General features: G+C 48.2%; 1 protein-coding gene across 2 annotated transcripts in view; it reads right to left on the bottom strand.

The window, feature by feature from the left end:
* nacad (NAC alpha domain containing) overlaps positions 1-25,197 on the bottom strand; it is a 69,584-nt gene that overhangs the window by 12,551 nt on the left and 31,836 nt on the right. For both annotated transcript variants that reach the window (XM_079504721.1, XM_079504722.1), the window contains 7 exons: positions 13,598-18,719; positions 12,897-12,994; positions 11,994-12,221; positions 11,160-11,682; positions 8,033-8,323; positions 5,063-5,151; positions 1,444-1,512 (listed from right to left, as the gene is read on the bottom strand). In XM_079504721.1, coding sequence (XP_079360847.1) covers positions 1,444-1,512; positions 5,063-5,151; positions 8,033-8,323; positions 11,160-11,682; positions 11,994-12,221; positions 12,897-12,994; positions 13,598-18,719 — 6,420 coding nt within the window. The remainder of the gene's footprint in view (positions 1-1,443; positions 1,513-5,062; positions 5,152-8,032; positions 8,324-11,159; positions 11,683-11,993; positions 12,222-12,896; positions 12,995-13,597; positions 18,720-25,197) is intronic.

Raw genomic sequence — 25,197 nt, 5'->3', positions numbered from 1 at the left:
TGCATGGTTGTCAATATAACAGTCAAAGTTTTAGTCATCATAGCTTAGTTTTGTTTTTGTTTTATTTATTATTTAGTTATTTATTTAGTTTAGTTATTATTTAGTATTATTTTATCAGTGAAGAAAAGTAGTCTACAAACATTTTTGGTCATGGTTTTAGTGGACTAGACTTGTATGTGCCCGTCGGCCACCGGCCTACTTGGGAACAATGCATGCAACTTGGGAACCTAATAATACCCGTTGTCAACTTGTCATAGCACCCGTTTTAACTATCTGTCTGTGTCACTTTTGTGCCCATACTGTATATGGAGATATCTGTAGTATGCAATACCTGTCGTCATAGCACCCATTTTAACTATCTGTCTGTGTCCCACATGGAGATCTCTGTATCTGCCAGTCTGCCTGTGTGTGAAGAGTGCAAACTGACTGTGAAAAGTGGACTGGTTAAGTAATCAATTGGCAGGTGAGGGGTTGCCATGGCAATCGATTGGCTTGGCTGAGGCAGAGGCTGGAAATTGCACAGGTGAGGGGATTTAGGCTGATTATGCCCACTGGCAGAGCCTGACCAGATCCTTTTTATTTGTGGTGGTTCTGGAGAACCGTGGGTCCGACCGACTCGATACCGGGCACTGCACTCCCTGCGGGGGTGTGGAACGCGTGTGTCGAAGTTGAAGTTAAACTTTCAACTTTAGTGTATTAAATATAATACACTAAAATGCAACGATATAGTAACCCAGAAAACAGCTTTATTGGCGTTCAAAGCGCAACATAAATTGCTCCCCGACTGCATTCAGAAGCTGTTCCAACCGAAAGTAAAGCATTACGAGCTGAGGGGTATACTGAAGTTTGAAAATAAAAAAAGCAAGAACTAACATTAAAAAAAGATGTCCATCTGCAATGGTAGCAGAAATATGGAATAGTTGTGATAATGAGCACAACAATTGCAATTCAATCTATAAATTCAAGAACATGTTTAAAAGTGATTTGGTAGAAAAATATAAAACATCATCATAAACAGACCTGGCCAGTGCGCATGTGTCGTCAAAATTAATTCTGATTATGATTCATAAACCTCGTATCGCATAATTTCCATCTCCACATGATTCTACCAAACGTATTCCTTTGCTTATTCTATTTTTTTTGCACTAATGTAATATAAGTAAGTCAAAAAGGGTAGGCACTATATAAGCTACGGCTTCAACCTATACACCTTTTCGGTCCAAACATGTCATGTAAATTATTTTTGCTGTAATAATCATGTACTATTCATTCAAGTCGGTGGGGCAGTCGTTTGTTCTCGAGTTACGTGCATTACAACCGTACACACACACACACACACACACACACACACACACACACACACACACACACACACACACACACACACACACACACACACACACACACACACACACACACACACTATAGTAGATGTAATGGTACCTTGCGAGCCTTCTTCTCACTCCTGCTCTGTTTGGGTCGGTTCATACCGTCGTCCCCTGGAGAGATGGACTGAAACACACACAACAACAACAACACATTAATGGAGCTCAGTGCTTCATTAGCAGCTCTGGGACATATTCTCCTGGTCCATAATGTAATATAACCCATTAACACATTCAGGCCTGACGTCGAAATTAAAAAAACGTTCGCTCTGAAAGAATATATATTCAAAGATTTGTACCGCATTTTTTTTTCTTCAAAAATAGCTAAAATATAACATAATGCTTAGTTAAAACACCAAAAGGGGTTCCCGTTCAGAATGGGTTAAGACCTGAGGCTGGAACCAAACGGACCCTATAACGGGTCCGTTTGGTTCCATTTGTACACTCTGAGTTAACTTAACATTGATTTTACAATATAATGCATGACTAATGCATGTCAAACTGGGTGTCCACGAGATTAAACGGGTTGAGAATCACTGCTAGAGAGACGTAAAAATCTTCTCTTATGCGGGTCCTTGGAATATCTTTTCAAATGGGGGTCCGCGGGCTAATTAGTGTCAATTTGGGGGTCCTTGACATGAAAACGTCTGGGAACCAGTGTTCTATATGATGATTGCATACAGTATCATATAGAACAGAACCTAAATTATTTTCGCGCATATGCCACCAAAATGTGGAACGCCCTACCAACAGTCATTAAGACATGCAAATCCCTCGACTCCTTCAAAACTGCTCTCAAAGGGCACCTATACGGACGGCTGCAATTTGAAACTGGCCCCCCGTAAAACCTAAATCCCCCCCCCCCCTTTGACATCCTCTATGACGATTTCCTGTTTTTAGTATATTTGTACGTCTCTAATTGTTATGATGAATTGAACATGGTGTAATACTTTATGGTGTCGTCCACTCACAGTTAACAGTTTTTTGTATTGAGTTGTGCTTGAAAATGTATACTGTAATTCTCCAATCTGTCAATACATTCATCAATCAATCAATCAATCAATCAATCAATCAATCAACTGATGATTTCTCTACAGTATCATGCAGGGACGTGCACACAGACATCAAAGGGCGCTTCAGCCCCTGCCCTTTTACCCGTCTGTAAAACAACTGCCCTTTCCAGACCACGAATGTGCATTTACTACATGGTGAAATAAATGCAAAATGCCACTCCTTTCCATGCCATGTATACCGCAACCTTCAGAAGAATTGCTTTTTTTCCCGAACTTTTTTTCTCCTGAACTTGAACACGGTATTTTGCGTTGAACAAATTTGTTTAGAAATCCATGTCGTTATACACACACCGCATCTCCACTAGCTAAAGAGTGCTATGGGTTTGCGCCCCGAAAATAGCTGATCTACAAGCTCACAACGCGTCGCAGCGCGACGCGTTGTGAGCTTGTAGATCGGCTATTTTCGGGGCCAAAAGTGCCCCCTCTTACGGGATTTCAGCCCCTGCCTCTCTAACACTCTCTGCACGTCCCCTGGTATCATCATAGCAGTGGCGTGCACAGATAGACACTAGGGGGTGCTAGAGCACCACCTGCCCTTGCCCTCTGGACAGCAATGTGCCCCTCTGGAGGGGCACATTGAGGGGCAATGTGCCCCTCAATGTGCCCCTCTTGATGATCAACCCTAACAGTAAAAAAAATATATATATATTTTATTTTTTGTACAGTGTACACTACAGTATGTGGACCATGGTGACATTGATCAATTATTGATACAAATAATCTTCTAATAAGCTTCTATTTATGCCCCAAAATCTATAAATCTCACACTATTAAGGCAACCGGGCCGGTTCCACATGCTGCACAAGGTGCCCTTTATCACTTGAGCACCTGCCCCTCTAAATGTCTGTGCACGCCACTGCATCATAGAGATCGATCATGTATGGTCTGGTTGTGATGGAAGCAGCATGCATGCAGGGCTGATCGGGTATACCGAGCTGCTTAGCAGTAGAAAAACCCAAAAGAACATTAGCTAATTATGCAGTTGCTAGGCTACGGCATGGATGGAGATGAGGCGCGACACACGACTACCAGACACAGTGCACAGACAGTAAACATCCTCAGAGTACAAGTACACTGTATACCTCTCTGAGTTACACATGGTTAGAGAGTTATTAACCCTAACAGTAAACATGGGTGATTTTCACCCGGACGATTATATTTTTTGCAATTTTCATAATGTTGCTGATGTCTGAGGTGGGCGGGTCTTTCAGTACCCTTGTGATGCTCAGTGACGCGTTATTATTTATCCCACCGCAGTTCTAGGAAAGCCCTGCTGTGATTGGCCAGTAGTCGTTGTGATTGACAGTTCTCGTTTTTGCGACCAGTCATTAGTCCTACAACTACAACCTATCTCAAACCCTCACCCTAAACCTAACCCCCCACGGGGCAGCACACCTAAACCTAACCTTAACCCATGTCTAACCAATGACTAGTCTAAACTAAGTATGCACCCCCATAAACCTAACCCGAACGGCCTAACCTCAGTAAAACGATGCCTTCCCGGGAGCCAATCAGACACATGGTGAGGCGGGTCTACCCTAGAACGTTGGTGGGATTCATAATCACGCCTCAGTGACATCATAGAAGGTAGCTTTGTTTCCCTGCCCACATCCCTGGTTTTTTCCTACAGGCAGGTGTTCGGGTGAATTTCACCTGTGTTTAGTGATAGCGTGATAAAGAAAAATCCAGAAAAATCCAATACACCCACAATGGATATTTTTTTATTAATATTTTTTTTCTTCACTGTACTAATCTCACATGTCTTAGGAATGGGTGGACCAAAGACATTTCTCTTTTTTTAGGAATATTTAAAAAATAATATGCACGTTTTTCACCGATTTTGCCCCCCCATGATAGGGCCCCCCCATGAAATCAATTTTTAGTTTTTTTTGTGAAAAGTCATGATGAAATATTAAGGAAGTTAAGTCAAGTTGCCATGTAGTCTGTACTGATAATATTTTACCGCGTAGCTAGTGTTAATTTTGACAGCCAATTCTCATTTTAGTTTGAGTCTTATACAGTATGAACACACCATTTAGTTTTAGTCCTATTTTAGTCATCCGAAATAAAGGATATGCGTGTGACATTATCATCATCATAACATCATAAGTTATTATACTTTTCTGGCCTTAACATGCATTTTGGGCGGGAACCCCTTTTGGTGTTTTAAGCATTATGTTATACTTTAGCTATTGAAAAATAGCAGATCTACAAGCTCAAGCTTGTAGGTCTGCTATTTTTGAAAAATCGTGAAAATGTTACGCAAATTTGGAATATATATTATATATAATATATATATATATATACTTTCTATGTCTAAATTGACCTTAACCCATTTAGACTTTACAAAATGTCTTCGAAATCACGACAGTTTTCTGAAAAAACCTATATTTCTATGTCAGTGGTGCTCAACCCTTTTCATGTCAAGGACCCCCAGAATTATGTGTAATTGGCCGCCGACCCCCATCTGAAAATATGATGTTCCAGGGAACATCATATTTACTGTGTGTAGATATAAACACAGTAACCCTCTGGATTTGACTGCACATGTAATTGTGTTGTTTTATGATGAGTCAGGTGTTTTATTAAAAGGCTCCCACTTACTTGGGGCTCTGACGGTCTCAGTGGCGCCACCTCTGGCTCTTCCAGGTCAGGCACTGACCCCTCACTGTCCGACTCGTTGTAAGAGCCCACTGAATAACATAACACACAACACACAACACAGTTACTAATCACAGCAGTAGAGGTACGGAGATGTGTGTGCACCTTATGGTCACTGAAGAGAAAGCTTCTTAAATTAACTGTCTCAGTGCCACAGGACGCCATTGGACGCCTCCCCCTGGTGGCCGCGAGTGCCATTGGCGCCTTTGGACGCCTTTTTTTTTTTTGAATATTATTATTATTATTAATAAAAAAAAATTATCCATATTTTGAAAATTGCTCTAATCTGCATGTCAGGTGATCACATGCACATTACATGCACAATAGAATTTCATTTTCTTTCTTTTATTTATAATGGGCCAAAACTGGTGTTCACCAGGTGGCACTGAATGAGTTGTTAAGAGCTCCAGTGGTCGTCAATGCATCAATGAGCTTATAGAATATGATCTCATCTTTCATCTCAATGCTAGGCGAACGTCACCTCATATATGCAACCTGCCGTACGCTCATAGGGCACTAGCCTCGGAAACCCAGACGTTTTTATTTCCAGGGAGAGAAAAAAAAGTCGAGTAGCGCAAACGTCGCTCACTCTCGGCGGATCCTGCCGGGAGCTAACCTGACTCCGCCAGATGGGGCAGTAGAGAGCACACTGGGTTCCCCCCCTCCTGCTCCCATCTGGGAACTCTCAGGCAGACTTGATGCTCCGGCCACCAAACGGCCTGGCCAATCAGCGGCAGCTAGAGGCGGGATCAATGCAGCACTGTGTATGCCTTGATCCCGCCTCTAGCTGCCGCTGATTGGACAGGCCGTTTGAAAGCATAGGTGGAGCCCAGGCTATAATAGGGCACTGGGTCTCAACCTTTTCAGGCTGTGAAAAGGTTGAGACACACACGCACGCACGCACGCACGCACGCACGCACGCACGCACGCACGCACGCACGCACGCACGCACGCACGCACGCACGCACGCACACACGCACACACCTTGACAAGCACTTGGAATAGTAGGAGTTGAGGCATTCGATTTTGTTTGATTGAATGAATATTGTGCAAATAGCAGATCTACAAGCTCACAACTCCTCGCAACGTTTCAGCGCACTACTGGGAACCATAGCATGGTGCTTCTCTCCACTTGATGACAGTGTGGCCCCCATCTTCACTTAATGAGGCCCGCAGGTTAATATCAGAAATACTGATTATATTATTGATTTGAAAAACATGCCCCGCTTCAATTACTTCAGTCTAAATTAGTAGCTTAATGAGTAGTATTATTAAAATGTAATTATCTTTTTTTTTATGTCCAATGTATTTGTATTTAGTTCATAAAGTTAACATAACTACTGTATAATTAAAGGCATTTGAAATGAAAAAAATATATACTTTTCAGGATTTCCAATTGAAAAATAGCAAAAAAAAAAATCAGGATTTCAATACAAATAATAGCAAAAATAGCTGATCTACAAGCTCAAAACGCGTCGCGATGCGACGCGTTTTGAGCTGAACCCACAATTGAAACAGACAAGTACACAGTCTGATGATGTGGGGGTTTCCTTTCATGTTCCTCAGTCCCAGCAGGTGAAAAGGATCAGCGTTAAGGTCGCAAGAGTTTCCTTTGAAAAATAATTTGTCCCATTATCCTTTCATGTTTATGCACACTTCAAGTAATGGCGTCCGCGGCACCACCTGGGCCTGCAGCAATAACACCAAGATAAGAACGTATACGTGACACGACATGGTCACGAGCAGTGGTGGAAAGAGTACTCAATTGATTGACTTAAGTAAAAGTACCAATACTGCAATTTAGAACTACTTCGTTACAAGTAAAAGTACGGAATTGAAAATGTACTTGAGTAAAAGTACAAAAGTATATCGGCATCAAAATGTACTTAAAGTATTAAAAGTACTCATTGTGCAGAATGTGCCATTTCACAAGTTCAAAATGTGTACAAAATCTATTGACCAAATGGCCAAAATGTGGTTAATGTATGCTTTCTAATCAAAATTGCCAAAGTAACTAGTAACTAAAGTTTTCAAATAATTATAGTGGAGTAAAAGTACAAATTTAGGCTCTGAGATGTAGTGGAGTAGAAGTATTGGAAATTGGAAATACTCAAGTAAAGTACAAATACCTCAAAATTGTACTTAAGTACAGTACTTAAGTAAAAGTACTTAGTTACTTTCCACCACTGGTCACGATAACTAAACACACACACGGTATGTCTCCGCCCAAGCAGCAAAATAGACGACACTATTCAATGCTGCTGCCACATGACAGCTGTGGGAGCATGTGCGCATTTGATTGCACGTGCATTCGAGCATGCATGTTGTGTGCATCCGTGCGTGCACGATACTAAATCTCTCACGGCACACACAACCCGGGTCAACTCGGGCCAATGTTGACTTCCACTCCAATAATATCCTTCTTCTCGATAACGAGAGAGAGAGAGATATGAGAGAGAGAGAGAGAGAGAGAGAGAGAGAGAGAGAGAGAGAGAGAGAGAGAGAGAGAGAGAGAGAGAGAGAGAGAGAGAGAGAGAGAGAGAGAGAAATAAAGAGATAGGGAAAGAGGGAGATGACAGACAGAGTGAAATGGGAGAGAAAGAGAGAGAGAGAGAGAGAGAGAGAGAGAGAGAGAGAGAGAGAGAGAGAGATATGAGAGAGATATGAGAGAGAGAGAGAGAGAGAGAGAGAGAGAGAGATATGAGAGAGAGAGAGAGAGAGAGAGAGAGAGAGAGAGAGAGAGATATGAGAGAGCGAGAGAGAGAGAGAGAAAGAGAGAGAGAGAGAGAGAGAGGGAAGCATGCAGGTCAGGCAGTGTGTGTGTCCTATCCACACAGCAGGTTCACAACATTCATCCAACAAGCATACAGCAATGCAGTAAAGGTCTGAGTGAGGCCTTAAAGGGACACTCACAGTGCGTGCTGAAGGACAGGTTGATCTCCTCCGTGTTCCTGTGGTGGCCGTGGTGGCTGATTGGACAGCTCGTCTGTCTGTCAGTCAGGAGGCGGGACGAGTAAGGCTGGATCTCCCTCTGATTGGAGGAGGAAAACGAGGAGGAGGGGGAGGGGGAGGGGGGCTGGGGCTTTCTGTTATAGGTGGAAGAGCCGGTTGTGTTTCCTGGAGGCTGCTGCTGTGTCCGCTGACCTGGATGAGGAAGAGCGGTGTCGTCCTCGCTGTCCGTGTCCTCCTCGGCCAGGCTGGAGCCTGCATGGGAACAACAACAGCATCAACTAGGGGTGTCAAAAAGAATCGATTCGAATTAAAATCGCGATTCCCGTTATGAACGATTCATAATAATTTCCAAAAATAGATTAAAACGTTTTGTACATGTTGTTGTCTTGGATTTACGTTTGTGTGTTCACATCATTCAGTTGATAAAACCTTTACAATAAGCTTTTTTAAGGAATGTACTCTGCTTTCATGCCACAAGGCTGGAGTAGATTGTGATGAAATCTTATGTAATTGTATTGCATTGAATCATTTTGAATAGAGAATCGTTTTGAATCTGGGGATTTTTTGTTTTTTAATTATTATTATTTTTTTGATTGAGAATAGAGTTGATTCGATTTTGAATCGAATCGTGACCCCAAGAATCGGAATCGAATCGAATCGTGGGACACCCAAAGACTCACATCCCTAACAACAACACAGTCCAAATCTTAGGCGCCTGACAGACAGCTGTCTCCTCGGTGTTTCCTGTCTCTTCTGTGTGTCACACGGCTCGCAATGCATTTTCAACGGGAGTCACGCGGTTTGGACCATAGACATATAAAGACATATTTAAACTCTTCCGGCTCTGGGGCTTATGTCAGAATTGAAGGCACACATTTTACCGAGATTCCTTGCAAAGCATTTGCCTTCAATAGGCCTATCTCACAGCCCCCTTTCCACGCCCCCTTCCGGAGCTAGTGGTGTCATTTAACCATTAACATTTACACTTTTTTTCTCTGGAGAATCTAAGTACATTTCCTAATGTTAAAATGTCAAAGACCGATACAAATATGAAGAAAACACAATGGTATAACAACTCAAATAAGTAGAATAAACCTTACCTTTACAAAACAGTAGTTTGTGGCTTGTGAAAATACCTCTTTTAACATGGAAGCCTATGGACCGCAGAAAAAATAACACCACTAGCTCCAAAAGGGGGCGTGGAAAGGGGGCGGGGAAATGCTGTGAGATAGGCCTATGAGCGGAAGCTTGTCAAGCTTCCGCGTGCGTAACATAAGCCCCGGAAAAGACGCGCTGTGATTGGCCAGTAGTCACTTGAGTGACAGCGAGAGACATGGAGGACGTCACTTGGGCAGCGACGCAGCGTGCCTTCACCAATAACCTTCAGCACTTCTAAATAAGAAAGCTGCGGAGAACTGTTGCTTTGTGTTCACTCTTTAATGTTTTCTGTTGTAATCTAATGTAATCTAATCCTCCCCTGGCTCTGATGTTGTGTTGTTTGTGTTTGTTTGTTTGTCTTGTTTTGTTTTGTATTGTAATGGATTGTCATCATGACTGTTAAAAAAAACCTTCAGCACTTCTTGACTTCCTGCCTTCATTGGAGACACGTCGCTCCAATGAACAGCAGCAGCGGCCAATGAGGCATCTATTATTTTGTATGGTTTGGACGAGACAGGCTTGCTCCATGGGGGGAGGGGGAGGAGGGCAGAAGACAGCCAGGGAGCAAGCTTGTGTCGACACATGTTCTGTGTCTTGTCTGTGTTTGATGGCCGCCACAATGCATTTCCAATGGGAGTCACATGACCAAACATTTTTGTTTGATGCGGCTGCATGTGTTCTTCCCAGGAATAGCATGTATTTGCACCGTGTTTACAAACACTATACTGTAGGCTATGTCAGCACTGGAGTCACTGGAAAACACTATACTGTAGGCTATGTCAGCACTGGAGTCACTGGAAAACAACACTATACTGTAGGCTATGTCAGCACTGGAGTCACTGGAAAACAACACTATACTGTAGGCTATGTCAGCACTGGAGTCACTGGAAAACAACACTATACTGTAGGCTATGTCAGCACTGGAGTCACTGGAAAACAACACTATACTGTAGGCTATGTCAGCACTGGAGTCACTGGAAAACACTATACTGTAGGCTATGTCAGCACTGGAGTCACTGGAAAACACTATACTGTAGGCTATGTCAGCACTGGAGTCACTGGAAAACACTATACTGTAGGCTATGTCAGCACTGGAGTCACTGGAAAACACTATACTGTAGGCTATGTCAGCACTGGAGTCACTGGAAAACACTATACTGTAGGCTATGTCAGCACTGGAGTCACTGGAAAACACTATACTGTAGGCTATGTCAGCACTGGAGTCACTGGAAAACACTATACTGTAGGCTATGTCAGCACTGGAGTCACTGGAAAACACTATACTGTAGGCTATGTCAGCACTGGAGTCACTGGAAAACACTATACTGTAGGCTATGTCAGCACTGGAGTCACTGGAAAACAACAGCTTCCTTTTCCTTTTGATCAGTACTCGTTTATATGATGTTTTTTTCTTTTTGCCTAGTATTGTATATTTGTCTGTCACTATAAAGGTCTCTATGACCCCAATGGAAATAAGCCATATAGTTCCTTCTTCAATCTTTCAATCCTTCAATCCTTTTAGCATTGAATTTGTATTAAACTGTACTGCACTGTAAATGTGCTTTTTTCTTGCAAACTGTAAATAAATAAAAAATCACACTCGTGTGAACTGAGTGGTGCAAGGTCTTATATAGTCTGATCAGCTATGTCAGTGACGTCACACACTAACCATAGCAACCATAGCATGCTCACCTGTGCACGGACACAAACACACACGGGTACTAACAAAGCCAGTTGTTGGAGTGGTTTGCACCACTCAAAAATCAATCAATCAATCAATCAATCAATCTTTTCTGAAAAAACTATGGTGTATACTACCGCACAAGTGTACATAGCAACAACTACCCCAAAAGAGGTTCCCGAATTGAAAGGTATAAAAACCCCAAAAAGGGGTTTCCCCATCCTAAATGGGTTACAACAAATCACTCACCTCTGCACCTGTCCTGTGGGCTCCGTGTGTGAGCTGGCTTCACCTGGGTGTGCAGCAGAGGGGGCTGACTGTCTGGCTTCACCTGGTTGTGGAGCAGAGGGGGCTGAGTGTCTGGCTTCACCTGGGTGTGGAGCAGAGGGGGCTGACTGTCTGGCTTCACCTGGGTGTGGAGCAGAGGGGGCTGACTGTCTGGCTTCACCTGGGTGTGGAGCAGAGGGGGCTGACTGTCTGGCTTCACCTGGGTGTGGAGCAGAGGGGGCTGACTGTCTGGCTTCACCTGGGTGTGGAGCAGAGGGGGCTGACTGTCTGGCTTCACCTGGGTGTGGAGCAGAGGGGGCTGACTGTCTGGCTTCACCTGGGTGTGGAGCAGAGGGGGCTGACTGTCTGGCTTCACCTGGGTGTGGAGCAGAGGGGGCTGACTGTCTGGCTTCACCTGGGTGTGGATGAGAGGGGGCTGACGAGCTGGAACAGGCACTGAGTTTGGAGACCCCCGGAGAACTCCCTGCAGAGACTCCTGGGTGGGCTGGAGGGAGCAGTGGTAGACAAAGTACATTTGCTTAAGTACAGTTTTGGAGTCGTTTCTTTTGCAAGCGCATGACTCACTTAGCTACATTTCACACACGTATTAAAACAAAAACTGTACTTTTGACTCCACTACATTTCTTAAGGAACAAACTCTTGGGACCCAAACTTATAAATATATAATCTTATTTTTATTTATATTTTTTTAAAGGGAAGGGGGGGGTTCTAAATCGCAACATAAACAATGCATTGGTATAACAAAAAAGGAAATACACTTCGTAGTATACTTTTGATATACTTGGTGGTATTTACTTTGTCCACCACTGGTCGTGAGAGGCTGTGCTGCTGGGCTGCTGGGGAGTCGGCAGGAGGGAGGGTCCTGGTGCAGGGGGAGGAGAGGCTGTGCTGGGCTGGAGAGGGGGTCCTGGTGCAGGGGGAGAGGCTGTGCTGCTGGGCTGCGGGGGAGTGTGTTCGGAGGGTGCAGGAGGAGCGAGGCGGAGGGATGGGAGCGCTGCCACCAGAGGCCTCCTGCAGGTGGGCCTGTCACCATTACAACATTTACGTTGACGATTTAGTTGTCTTGTCGCACAAATAATTGCGATGAACCATTTACATGTGTTTTCTTGGCATTGAACGTTGGGAACGTTACGATTTGTATTTCCGTTGCCTTTCAGGTTTCGTAATCACAAATTGCACAATTGCTGTCAGGAGGAAACCACCTAACTCCATTTTTGAGGTTTTAGATCATTTTGTCAAACTGTCTGCTAAAACAGCTAACTCCAACACCTCTGCCCCTCTCATGGAAGTAATTGACAATATATCACAATATATCAAGTCACAACACCAACTTTGATGAGGCTGTATTGCATTTTGGAGTTAGGCGGTTTCTTCCCGACAGCAGAGATATGACGAACTAGAAAAACAGGTCTCCACCAGGGCAGGTCAGGTTGTGGCCTCCTGGTGGCGCTATAACAGGCCAATGTGAAAAGGGTGGGATATATTCCTCAGCCTAGCAGGAAAAAAAAAGACAATAACTTAAATATACAAGGAAAATCACTGACGCTTTCCAAAAAAAAGTACAAAACAACACATCCACAAGCTTGTAGATCTGCCATTTCTGCTACTTTGGAAAAATGTACAGACATTTTTCAACATGGATTATGAAAAAACAATTGTGATTTAGGCGACTATGTAATAATTGTGCCATAGGCCTACCTGCAGGCTGCAGGCGATGAGGTGATGGGCGGGCGGAGGATGGGTGGAATCGGACGTAGAAAGAGGATGGAGGATGGAGGGTGAAGACCGGGGCAGCGCTGAGGGGTGGAGAAGAACAGGGTTATTAGAGTTATAACCCCAATTAAGACCTGAGGACCATTCTGTCTTCTAAATCCTAATAGTTTTCTATTATTTTGTTTTATAAGGGACTGCCATTGGATTTTTTTTTTAATTTTCGTTTTATTCCATGTCGTATGAAAGCAGGGAATCATAGCTTCAAATTGACATATTGGTTGTTCGGTTTGACCCACCAGTTTCGGAGATATGGCTTATAGAGTAATGTCTTGCAGAAAACAGCGAGTCGAGAAAACAGGCTTGAAAGGTTCACTTCTGTGGTCTCTAACATTACACATGTTTAAGCATTTATTTCATATTTACGTGTCTATTTCAGTTGACACTTATTTCAGACATGCTCTAGTAAGAGACTGCCTGTGCTATTAACTCATTTTGGATACAAAAATGTCTCCTCTGGTGAAAAGCTGGAGGTTGTGCGATGGCAGGCTCTCAGTCAAATCTGGTCACATATTAGTGGTGCTCAAACCTTTTTTCATTTCAAGGCCCGCCCAATATTCAAAAGCCATGCATTGGAGGGGCTAGCGCCCCTTCAAAAACTAATAACGAAATGCAAAACTATAGATAACCTTGGTGTAGAGCAGGCTGGGACTCCTGGACAGGGGTGGGTAGGTCGTCCTCTGGGTCTCGGGAGGGTTCTCGGGAGACGGGAGGAGGGGTGAGGGGAGGCGGCGAGGTCGAGGGAGGAGTCGGAGGCAACGATTGCGCGTCCTCCTCCACCTCCGGCGGCGTCCTCCCGACGTCATTGTCGTTGACGTCCTTCACGCCGCCGTCCTGACCATCGGCGGGCGAGCAGGGCCTGTTGTCCAGCACTTCCCGTGGCAGTGCCGCTGCCTCCTGCTGGGCTACCACTGCAATGACATTGAGGTTGCCGGGGTGGGGTGTGTGGGGCGTCGTGGCGCCAGGCTTGGGATTGGGAACAACACAGGGATGAGGGAACGGGCGGTTCTTTTCGATTCTCTGCGGATCGTCCCCGCTTTCGCCCTTCCCACCACGTGCCCTTTGTGGCGCTGCGTCTGTGGACGAAGCTTGTTGGTGCGGGGGATGTTTCGGCCCTCTCGTTGCGCCCGGGTGGCCCCCAGCTTTGGACGGGGCGGAGGGTTGCTTTGGATCGACAGAGGCGGACGGGAGGCCTGTCTTGGCGCGCCCGTCGCTCTGGGGTGGGCTGCCTTTGTTCCGCTTCCCTCTCCGTCCTCTCTTAGCAGCGTGAGTTTCGTCTGTGCAAATGATGTCCCCTTCGGGGACGTGATGACGTGACGAGTGCTCCACTTTCTGTGCAGGACAGCTTTCTCTCTCCTCCTTCCCTTTCTGTTTCTTATTATCTTTCTCCTTCCCTTTGTCCTTTCTGCTCTTCGCCCCGTCTCGTTCCCTTGAGTTACCAACGACGCCACTCGGCAGTCCCGTGAAGGCCTCTTCAGTCTTTGGTCGGTCAGTGTCTCTGTCGGTCACGGGACTGACCCTGCCCTCCGTTTTGGCCCCGGTCCGTGGAGCCACGGCCTTCGGTTTAGGCTGCGGAGGAGGAGGGACATTTTCTTGTACCTGTGGAGCCGCTGCCTCGCGGGCAGCCGGAAGCGGAGCTTCCTGACAAACTCTACCTGGTCTGGATCTGCGTTTGGGGGTGAAGGACCCAAAGGAGCCTCCCAGCAGAGACAACGAGACGCTGGGCTCTGGCACGGCGGTCGCCTGACACGCCGCTGCGGCGTCTGCTGCAGGAACGGACGGCCGGCGGCCTCCCGCGTCCGCGCGCCGCTGCGTCTCCACACCCGCCGCCGCGCCGGGAGAAGGCTGAAGCGGTTGAGCCTCGTCGAGTGGAATGTTGGAGACGGACTCCGTCACGCCGCCGCTCCCGCCGCTCTGAGGTCTCGGCTTTTCCGACAGGGCGTTGAGAGTCCCACGCCCCGGCGTCGCCGGAGAGTTGAAGGCCGAGTCGCCGTTGTCGTCGTCGTCCGCGTTCTTCCACGTTTCCCGCGTGCCGCCATCAGCGCCGTGCGGTTTCAGGTTGCTGCCGTCGTCCTCCTCCGGGAACCTGGAGCTGCCGTCCTCTCCCCCGCCGGCTTCCGAGATCTCCTCGATGGACCTCCAGTGGGACAGGTTGGACTCGGCGACTCCCTCGGCCACCAGTTCCACGTCCGCCATGCCATCCCTGTTGTTGTCCTCTTCGTCTCCGAGAGCGCCGTGGTCGTCGTCCTCTTTGTTTGCGCCGGCGGCGCCGATGTTGCGAGCCACGTCGGCCGTCTGCCTGCCTCCTCGTGCCTGCACGTTGTCGTCACACATCAGCAGGTTCTCTGCCACCATGTCGTACCTCTCCCCCAGGGACAAGGAGAGAGACTCTCCCGCTCCCCAGGCGCCGCCGGCCTGTTCGGCCCCCGACGCCAAGGCCAGGCCTAGCTCCAGGACCACACCTTCAGCCACACCCCACGCCCCGGCTCCGGGACACGTTCCGCCGCTCGCGCCCGTCGTCTCGGAGTTCTCCCTCTTGGGAGAGATGGCGAGGGGGGAGTGAGGGCATCCCAGGATCCCCGGCCCCCCTTCCTCGGCGCTCAGGGTGTTTTCGCTCAGGTTCTCCTGGGCGGGGTCACACGTGCGGCCGTGCACGGCGCTGTCGGCCAGGTCTGCGAGGCCCTCCGGGGAGGAAGACATGGGGATGTTGCTGGGGTTGGAGCCGGGCTCCTTGGGGTAGGAGAGGAGAGGAACGCCTTTGTTCAAGTCGTTGGTGGCAGTGGCCAGCCCCAGACCACGGCCGTGGGGAGGGCCCTGGGGGCTTACGCCCGGACCGCGACTCTGGGGAGGGCCCTCGGGGCTTACGCCCTCCGGAGTAGCAACTGAGGCGTTCCCATTCTTCTGGTCAAGCTCCTGCTCGGACTCCCTGGGCCTGCTGGGTCCACTGGGTCCACTTGCAGCCGCAGCCCTTCCGAGCTCAGGTGTCTTATGGGAATCAGCCTTGTGCAAACTGAGTCTATCTGTCCTCAACCCCCTGTAGCTTCCTGGCTGGGAGTGACGAGGCTTGATGAGCAGCTTGTACGAATCACTTTCTGGTTTGTCTTCTACTTCGGGCTCTTCCTGGGGTTGATCCTCACTCTTCTTTGTGTCATGTCCTCCCTCTGTGCCCTCGTGCTGCGTTCGCTCCTCTACGACTGGCTCCTCTACGACTGGCTGGCATTCCGTCACCAGCACGGCCGTTTTCTCCTCCGGGGGATAGTCGGGAGGACAGGGACCGCGAGCGCTGCGGGTCCCGACAGCCGCGGCAGGATCACTGGAAGCAGTGCCGATGTCAGCCGATACGACGGTATGGTTAGCGGGACGATTAGCAGGACGACGTTGGTCAGCTGTTGCGGAAGTGTATCTGTCTTTAGGCGGGTCGGAGGGCGGCTCCGAGGACCCGGAAGAGATCTCCATCTCGCTCTCACTGCCGCTCAGGCTGTTGGAGGACTCCGGCTGGGTGGGGACCGGTTCGGAGGGCGGCGGCGGCGGCTGCGCTTCCGCGTCCGGATCTGGCCGCCGCGGCTCATCCGCGCCGCCTTGCGTTTGCGAGGAGGGCTCCACCACCGGAGCGGCGGCCTGCGGCGCGCCGGGTTCCGCTCCTCCGTCCGGACCGTCCAGAGGCTTGGGCTCCGGCGACTGCGCGTGCCTCTCGGTGCTGTACAGCCGCTCGTCCTCCTCGCCGTTGTAGGAGGCCGAGTCCAGGGAGTCGTCCGTGTCGTCCTGGAAGCAGAAGGACTCGTTGAGCGCCTCGTTGATGGATGTCTCCGACAGCGAGTGGAGGAAGGAGGCCGAGGTGTCCTCCTCCTCCTCCTCCTCGTCCACCGCTTTTCCGTCGACGTCCCCCCCTTCCCCCTGCTCCTCCTCCACCACTTTCACCTCCACCTGGGCCTCGTTAGCCCCGCCCGCCTCCACCTGAGCCTCGTCGGTCGGCGCCACCGTCACTTTGCACTCGTCCTCGTCGTCATCATCTTCGACGTCCGCCTCCTCCTCTCCGTCTGCATAAGCATCGATGTCGTCTTCCTTCCTGTGGTTCACCTCTCCTCCTCCTCCTCCCACCTCGCTCTCCTCCTCCTCCTCTTCCTCCTCCTCCTCCGTGGGGAACAGAGTGATCTCCATGGAGTCGGCCTGGAACACCAGGCTGGTGTGCAGGGGGAACGAGAGCAGCGAGGCCGGGATCATCCTCTCGTCGTCGGGCCCGTCGTCGCCACCGCCGCCGAAGCCCCCCGGGAAGAGCATGAAGGACCCGGGGAGGTCCCCGTCCGCGTCCAGGCCCAGGTGGGAGAAGGCGTTGAGGGGCAGGACGGGGGGGTCCAAGGGGCCGAGGAGGCCGACGTCGTCGTCGTCGTCGTCCGCGCGGGGGGCGACCCCCCTGCCCCCGGACGGTGGCTGCTGGTCCATCCGTGCATAGAGCTCCTCTGACGCGCACGCCGCCTCCAGTCGCAGCTCCAGGCCCGACTGCAGCAGCACGGGGGGGCCGGGGTATTCCATCCTCCTCAGAGCGGGCTCCTCCAGCGGGCACAGGGAGCCCTCGGACTCGCCCCCGTCCCCGTCCTGGGAGCTGCTGCTCCGGCCGCTGCTGCTCCTCAGAGGGGAGGTGTCCTCCGTCACCCAGCGGGGGCGGCAGCTGCCCCGGGAGATCCGGATGCGCTCGCCCCGCAGGACCTCCTCCTCCTCCAGGATCGCCGCCTCCCGTATCCCCGCCCGGGAGCTCAGAGTCGAGCCCTCGCTGCGGCACAGGCGGTAGATGCCGGCGCCTCCTCCTCCCCTCTCTTCTTCTCGCTCCGCCCCTCCTCCTCCTCCTCCTCGGGCCCTGATCTCCTCCTCGACCTCGTCTCCGATCTCCGACAGGGAGCCCACGAAGCACGCCGGCGCCTCCTGCGCCTCCTCGGCGAGCAGCGGGTTGGGCGAGGTGGAGGGCGATATGGAGGAGGTGTAGGACGAGGAGGCCCAGCTGCCCCCCTCGGCCGTGACGTAGGAGCCCGACGGGGAGGTGAGCGGAGACGAGCACAGGTCCTCGCTGTCCGAGGCGGGAGAGCCGGGCGACAGGGGGCAGGCGGAGGGGGAGCCCGGGTACGAGCGGTGCTTGAGGTGAGAGTGGCGGCCGGCGGCCATCTTGATGGGCGTGGAGGGCGCCGTGTAATACAGGTCGGGGTCCATCATGGACGAGGGCACGCCCACCCGCAGCGGGTCGACGGCGTAGGCGGGCTCCGAGAAGGACAACATGGCCACGGGATAGGCCGGCTCCCGGGAGAGGAGGGGCGGTCCCTCCTCGTCCCGTCCGTCGGTCGAGTCGTCGTCCTCCTCCGCCTCGATGGGCTCCGGGGACAGTGAGGAGGCGGGGATCAGGGAGGAGGCGGGGATGAGAGGCGTCAGAAGAGGGTACGGGAGGGTGGCCGGCGGCTGGGGATGAGAGCCTCTCTCCTCGCCCTGGCGGTCAGGCTGCGTGGAGGTGGTCTCCGGTGGTGGTGGTGGTGGTCCCCCCTGATGGGGCTGAGGAGGGAGGGGGTCTTCTTCTGGAGACCAGCCCGGGATTCCTGGCAGGGGGATGGCCTGGCCGCTGCCGATGCGCCCACCACCACCACGCTGCAGGGCCTTCTCCCTCTGGGACTCCATGGTCTTGAGCAGGGCCTCCTGGCCCATCACCACCCGGGTGTCCATGGTCTCCGCCGGCTCCTGGTAGTCGCTCTCCACCTCCGAGCCCGTCAGAACCTGCATGGGGAGAGAGAAGGAGTCAGTCAGAACCTGCATGGGATAGCAGATCTACAAGCTTGTAGCGCGGCACTCGGTGCTGCGCTACAAGCTTGTAGATCTGCTAGGTGTCCGTCAGAACCTGCATGGGGAGAGAGAAGGATTCGACCGTCAGAACCAGTGTTGATTTCGTCGACTACCTTTTTTCACTGACGAAAACTAAACGATAACTAAGCTATGACCACTAAAACTAAGACTATAATTGACAATTTCGTCAACAAATAAAAACTAGACTAAAATGTTGACTTGAAGTCATTTTACACTTGGTTTGTAAAATGTGTGTGCGCGTGTGTGTGTGCGACTGCGTACGTGCGTACGTGTCTGTGTGTGTGCATGCATGCGTGCGTGCGTACGTGTCTGTGTGTGTGCATGCGTGCGTGCGTGCGTGCGTGCATTCGTTTTGCACGAGACCAAATTAGGGCCCCACCAGGGTTAATGTGGTTAAATGTGCTGTATAGCTTTCTGTGTTCATGTTTAATTGATGCACGGGTCAATGACTGAACCGACTCCCCTTGGTGCAAGTCAACAACACACCTGTGTCCCGTCCTATAAATAGCTGATCGTATGTCTCTCAATACTTAACCTCGTGGCTGCGTTGTTCCACCAAGTGTGATCCGGTCTAGGTGTGGTTCAGTGTTGTTTTTGGCAGCACATTTTTGATTTTCGTTTCAGTCGTAGTCTCTTGAATAGTTTTCATTTAGTTTTAGTCACATTTTAGTCACCTGGAATGTTTTAGTGTTTTAGTCGGCGGGCCTTGATGCCGTCGTAATGACTGTTTTTTTCACTTGCTGAAAATAGCCGATCTACAAGCCCACAACGCGTCACAGCGTGACGCGTTGTGAGCTTGTAGATATTTTCAGCATGCAACTAATTGTAAAATGACTCATACTGGATCTCTTGTCCACTAGTCCCTTCCTAACATTTTAGTCTATAGTTTCTATTTGTTGACGAAATTGTCAGTATATTTAGTCTCAGTTTTAATCATCATATCTTATTGTCTCCACCAGGCCGAAGGCATGGGGAGAGAGTATGTTTTGCACTCCGTCCGTGTGTGTGTGTGTGTGCGTCCGTCCTTCCTTCCTTCCTTCCTTCCTTCCTTCTTTCCGTCCGTCCGTTATCAGCTAATCTCCGGCACCGTTGGCCCGATCCATGCCAAACTTTGCACACACACTCCCTGGATGCCAACGACGAACCTCTGCCCCAAATATTCCTCAACGGCCTGTTATAGCGCCACCATGAGGCCGATTTAGGCAAAACACATTTCTGTAGATTACTCGTACACATTTTATCCATACATCACACAATTCGGTATACACTATCTCCATAGTCATGTGATCAACACGGATCTGCACCATTTCCCATCTTCCTTCCTGATTGGCTTCCAATTCGCTTCCAAAGCTCACATGATTGGTCCGTTTCGAACAAAATGCCACAAATCACAAACACAGTGTGCAATTTCCGTGAAATTATACACGCACATTTCCACTAGGCTGAGGACGACATGACACAATTTATTTTCCAAACCAGCCTCATGGTGGCGCTATAACAGGGCAATTCCTGTTTTTACCTATAACTGCATCGTTCTGTGTACAACTTTGTATGCGCACTCCCTAGACGCACATTTTCCCTTCATCCCTCCACATCTGCCGGTTATAGCGCCACCATGAGGCCGATTTCTGCAAAACACATTGTTTATATTAGTCGCACAGATTTCATCCCAATCTCATGCAAATCGGTATACATGATCTCTGTAGTCATGTGATCAAGACAAGTCTGTTTGATTTCTCAGATTCTACACTGATTGGCTAAGATTGCCTTCCAAAGTCTTCAGGAGTGGCCCGTTTTGTACAAAATGCTGCACATGTCCTGCTCATCCAGAATTCTATCCTCAGAGATGCTATGAGTGATCTGACTCTGCATTTCCTCAACACAATGAAGAAAATTGTTGCAAAAAACAAACAAACATGTTTATATCACTCCTAAACATTTTGCCAAACATCACACACACTCCTATCATCCTGGTGGAGACCAAGGGGCCAGTGAGGCGCTCCAACGTTGAAGCACTGGGCCCTAGTGGTAAGAGGAAGGACTGCAGGCGGACCCATGCTTTAACACCTGACCATCACTCCCTACGTCACCCATACGTCACCCCGGACCTCAAATTTGAGGTCCGGGGTGACGAAAACAACACTGGTGTGGTTTAGACCAAAAGGGAAATAAAAATAATAATATTCTGGATTCGATGGTAAGGTGTTTCTAGTTTTTCCGGCGTCGCTTTGTTTTTAGTCTCGCCTCGCCAGTCGCTACGAGTTGGAATAAAAGATGGAAACGAACTATTCCAAGAAGTACTAGAAGAAACTTGTCGGATGCTATAGGCTGCATCAAGGCTTATTATTGGGTACGCCCTAAAACGATGATGCCCTTGATCGATGGCGGATGATTATTTGGGGTAATCCTCAGGGACGTGCACACATAAGACATCAAAGGGGGCTTCAGCCCCTGCCCTTTTACCCGTCTGTAAAACAACTGCCCTCTCCAGACCACGAATGCAGCATTTACTACGATGAAATAAATGCAAAATGCCCTCCTCTCCTTTCCATGACATGCCGGAAGGCAGCGTTCAGGAGAATTGCTTTTTTCCCCGAAGTCTCCTGAACTTGGAACACAGTGTTTTGCGTTGAACAAATATGTTTAGAAATCCATGTCGTTACACCGCATCTCCACTAGCTAAAGAGTGCTGGGTTGCGCCCCGAAAATAGCTGATCTACAAGCTCTCAACGCGTCGCAGCGCGACGCGTTGATAGCTTGTAGATCTGCTATTTTTGTCCAAAAGTGGTAATGGTAATCCTGGTCACGGAAGGTGGTTTCCGGTGCCTGATGAGTGACTACAAACCAGTGACTATACAACAACAACATGACGGAAGTTCTTCCTAATTCAGAAACCCCGAAAATGGTACGCGTCCCATAGGCTCTACTCAATACCACTGTGAAGGAGACTTGTAAGAAGTCCTGTAGAAATACTGGTAATATGGATTGGATTGATTTGACTCGATTGTAGAGGTGAAGAAAACTCATGCTCCGAGTCGAGAGAGACGCCACCTGTGCTTCACCGTCACTTTCACTTAAAGGAGCATTCAGTGATTTGGGTGATTTGGAAAAAACCCCGGTCCACCCGGTAACAAGATGTGCACGTATACACGCTCTACAGTGGGGGAAGTACAACAGACCAACAGCACGTGCACCAAGGCCCGCCCCACTCAATCATGATTGGAGGAAGGCCCCTCTCATCCTGATTGGATGAAGGCTTTGCCACCCAAAGCCCAAACCGAAACTAGGGTTTTTTGACTCCAGGGGCTCACTGGGGACAGGGAGGAACTCCTTATATGGTCAGCACACTTTATAGTAGGGAGGATTATCCAAAAAATAAGAAAAAATAAGTGATATTTGAATTAAGTGAAATCACTGAATATACCTTTAACACTGACCTCTGGGTAGAATCGACCTGCTCCGTCTGGTCGCCCCGAGACGTACAATTTACATCCTGGGCATTTACCCAGACAAGAGTGACTTACAAAGTGCAAAGATTATCGGAGTAAACGGATTCCCAAACTTGTCCAGACTCCATGCCAAGGAGGACACCGCAAATAGTCATATAGCCTCTGGCTGCCGCCCTGCAATTGGGAAAGGGCTTTAGAGCAGTGGTTTTCAACCATTTTTGTATAAAGGCCAATTATTTATTCTCTATTTGAGCCACGGACCACCATTTGATGAGGTTCAGCCTCACAGACCCAAAAACGTTGAATATTTTGTTGTCGTTGGATAAGATTGTGTCCACAATTCCATGCTGTATTGATGTTGGTACCACAGGAGAGAGAACGTTGAGGACAACTATTCTACATTCTTTAATTGTGTAGACTTCTTGTAAATTAAGTAATGCAGATGTTTAACAATAATTGAACTCTTGGGAGTAACTCTTGGTTACCAGCTCTCCATCATTTACAGCTGGGGACCACCTGGAACCCCCTCAAGGACCACTGGTGGTCCCCGGACCACTGGTTGAAAACCACTACTTTAGAGAAAAAAAGCGATCTACCAGCTCACAACACAGGATGGAGGGTTTGGGAAAATGTTGGGGAATTGTATGATTATTGAGGGGCGCTATAGCCCCTCCTATATACAGGTTTAATGTTTGTTTTTAGTTCAATGTTTGTTTTAAAAACGCCCGCCATTGACAATGAAGGGAAAATGTACGTCATCTTATTGTCCCTAACAAACATTAAATGGCATTAACAATAAAGAGAATTTAATGTTTGTTTTGGCACCGTTTGGTTTACATCACCTAAACATCACCTAATCAACATGAGTTAGACTTTAATATATTAGCGCCCCTCACTTCACACGGGTGTGATTTTTATTATTAACCCATTTTGGGCGGGAACCCCTTTTGGTGTTAGCATTATGTTATGCTTTAGCTATTGAAAAATAGCAGATCTACAAGCTCATAGCGCGCCACCGAGTGGCGCACAACGAGCTTGTAGGTCTGCTATTTTTGAAAAATCGAAGAAACATAGCTTTTTCAGAAAACTGTCAGGATGTAGAAGACCTTTTTAGAATCTGATCTCAGGTCAAAATGGGTTAATTAGAGATGCACAATAGAGAGTATGCACATGCATAAAGTCAGTGGGAAATGGAGTGGCAAACTCAGTAGGCGTTCTTCCGGTTCTTCTGCTGAATTGTTTTATTTTTCATTTTTGTTTTTGCTGCATGGTGAAAGTACTGTAGATGGTAAGCCCCACCTCCCCACTAACAGCTGACGCTCCCGAAGAGACAGAGACAGGCAGACTGGCTTCTCTGCGAGTACAAAGCCATTGATGGTCACGTTATTATTGCGATAAGGCATTTTTAAGGCCAATTTGGCAATATTTTCCTCAGAAATGTTTCCTTCCTCGAAATTGTACTTAAGAACAGTACTTGCATGTACTTAGTTACTAGGGGTGTAACGATACATTTTAACAGCGATACGATATGTATCACGATACATGGTTGACGATACGATACATGGACGATATTGGTTCATTATGGCGATACGATACAATGATTTGAAATCGATACAGTAATTATTTAAAATACATTGACATTATTTTAAACTAGGTAATTAAACCCCTCTTTTTCTTTTTTCTTCTAAAAATTGCTAAATACAAAAATGTAGTATTGATACAATCGATTATTTGCATAGCAAAACGATTCAATACCGATTATTTGCATTGCAAAACGTTATGATACGATACATAGTCAATGTTGCTGTTTTCATTTCGATATACTTGAAATTAAAATTGGGTTTTTTTCTGATGCAGTTACTATATTGTTACACCCTTATTAGTTACCTTACACCACCGGTTATTACTTTCAAATCAAATCAAATCAAATCAAATCAAATCAAATCAAATCAAATCAAATCAAATCAAATCAAATCAAACCAAATCAAACCAAACCAAATCAAACTAGAAAAAGTGCCCTTCTGGGCACAGGTCTCCACCAGGAGGATAGGAGTGTGTGTGTGATGTTTGGCAAAATGTTTAGGAGCAATAAACGTGTGTGTGTGTGTGTGTGTGTGTGTGTGTGTGTGTGTGTGTGTGTGTGTGTGTGTGTGTGTGTGTGTGTGTGTGTGTGACGCGGCTTGGCCTGTTGTAGTGCCACCATGAGGCTGATTTGAAAACTGTCAAGTGGCATTTCTTCCAAAGCCTAGTGGGAATATGCATGCACAGTTTCACCACAATCGGACGCTGCGTTGAGTAGTTGTGGCGATTTGTACAAAATGGGTACAAAGCGGGCTACTCTTGAAAAGTTTAGAAGCCAATCGTATCCAATGAGGGTGGATTATGAGAAATCAAACAAACCCGTCTTGATCACATGACTATGAAGAGCATGTGTACCGATTTGCGTGAAATTTGGATAAAATCTGAAGGAGTAATATTAGAAAATGTGTTTTACATATGTTGGCCTCCTGGTGGCGCTATAAAGAGCAGATGTGAGAAATTCCAGGCAAAGGTTTTTCCTTGGCCTCTAAGCCGTTGGCATACAAAGTTATCCACAGATCCATGCATTTAGAGGTAAAAACACTTTTCGGCCAGTTATAGCGCCACCATGAGGCTGAGTTGAAAATGTTCATGTGGCATTTCTTCCTCGGCCTAGTGGGAATGTGCTTGCACAATATCACGGAAATCACACGATGTGTTCATGATTTGCAGCATTTTGTTTGAAACTGAGCACTCCTGCAAACTTTGGAAGCCAATCTTAGCCAATCAGGATGGAGTCTGAGAAATCTGAAAGACCCGTGTCGTTGAATGGCTCTAGAGAGACTGTGTACCAATTTGCGTGATGTTTGGACAAAATCTGTAGGTGTACTGTCCAAAAACTTGTTTTGCACAAAGCGGTCTCC

The sequence above is a fragment of the Electrona antarctica genome (assembly GCF_951216825.1).
Source record: "Electrona antarctica genome assembly, chromosome: 6".
Classification (NCBI taxonomy): Eukaryota; Metazoa; Chordata; class Actinopteri; order Myctophiformes; family Myctophidae; genus Electrona; species Electrona antarctica.
This window is presented reverse-complemented; position numbering and strand designations above follow the sequence as displayed.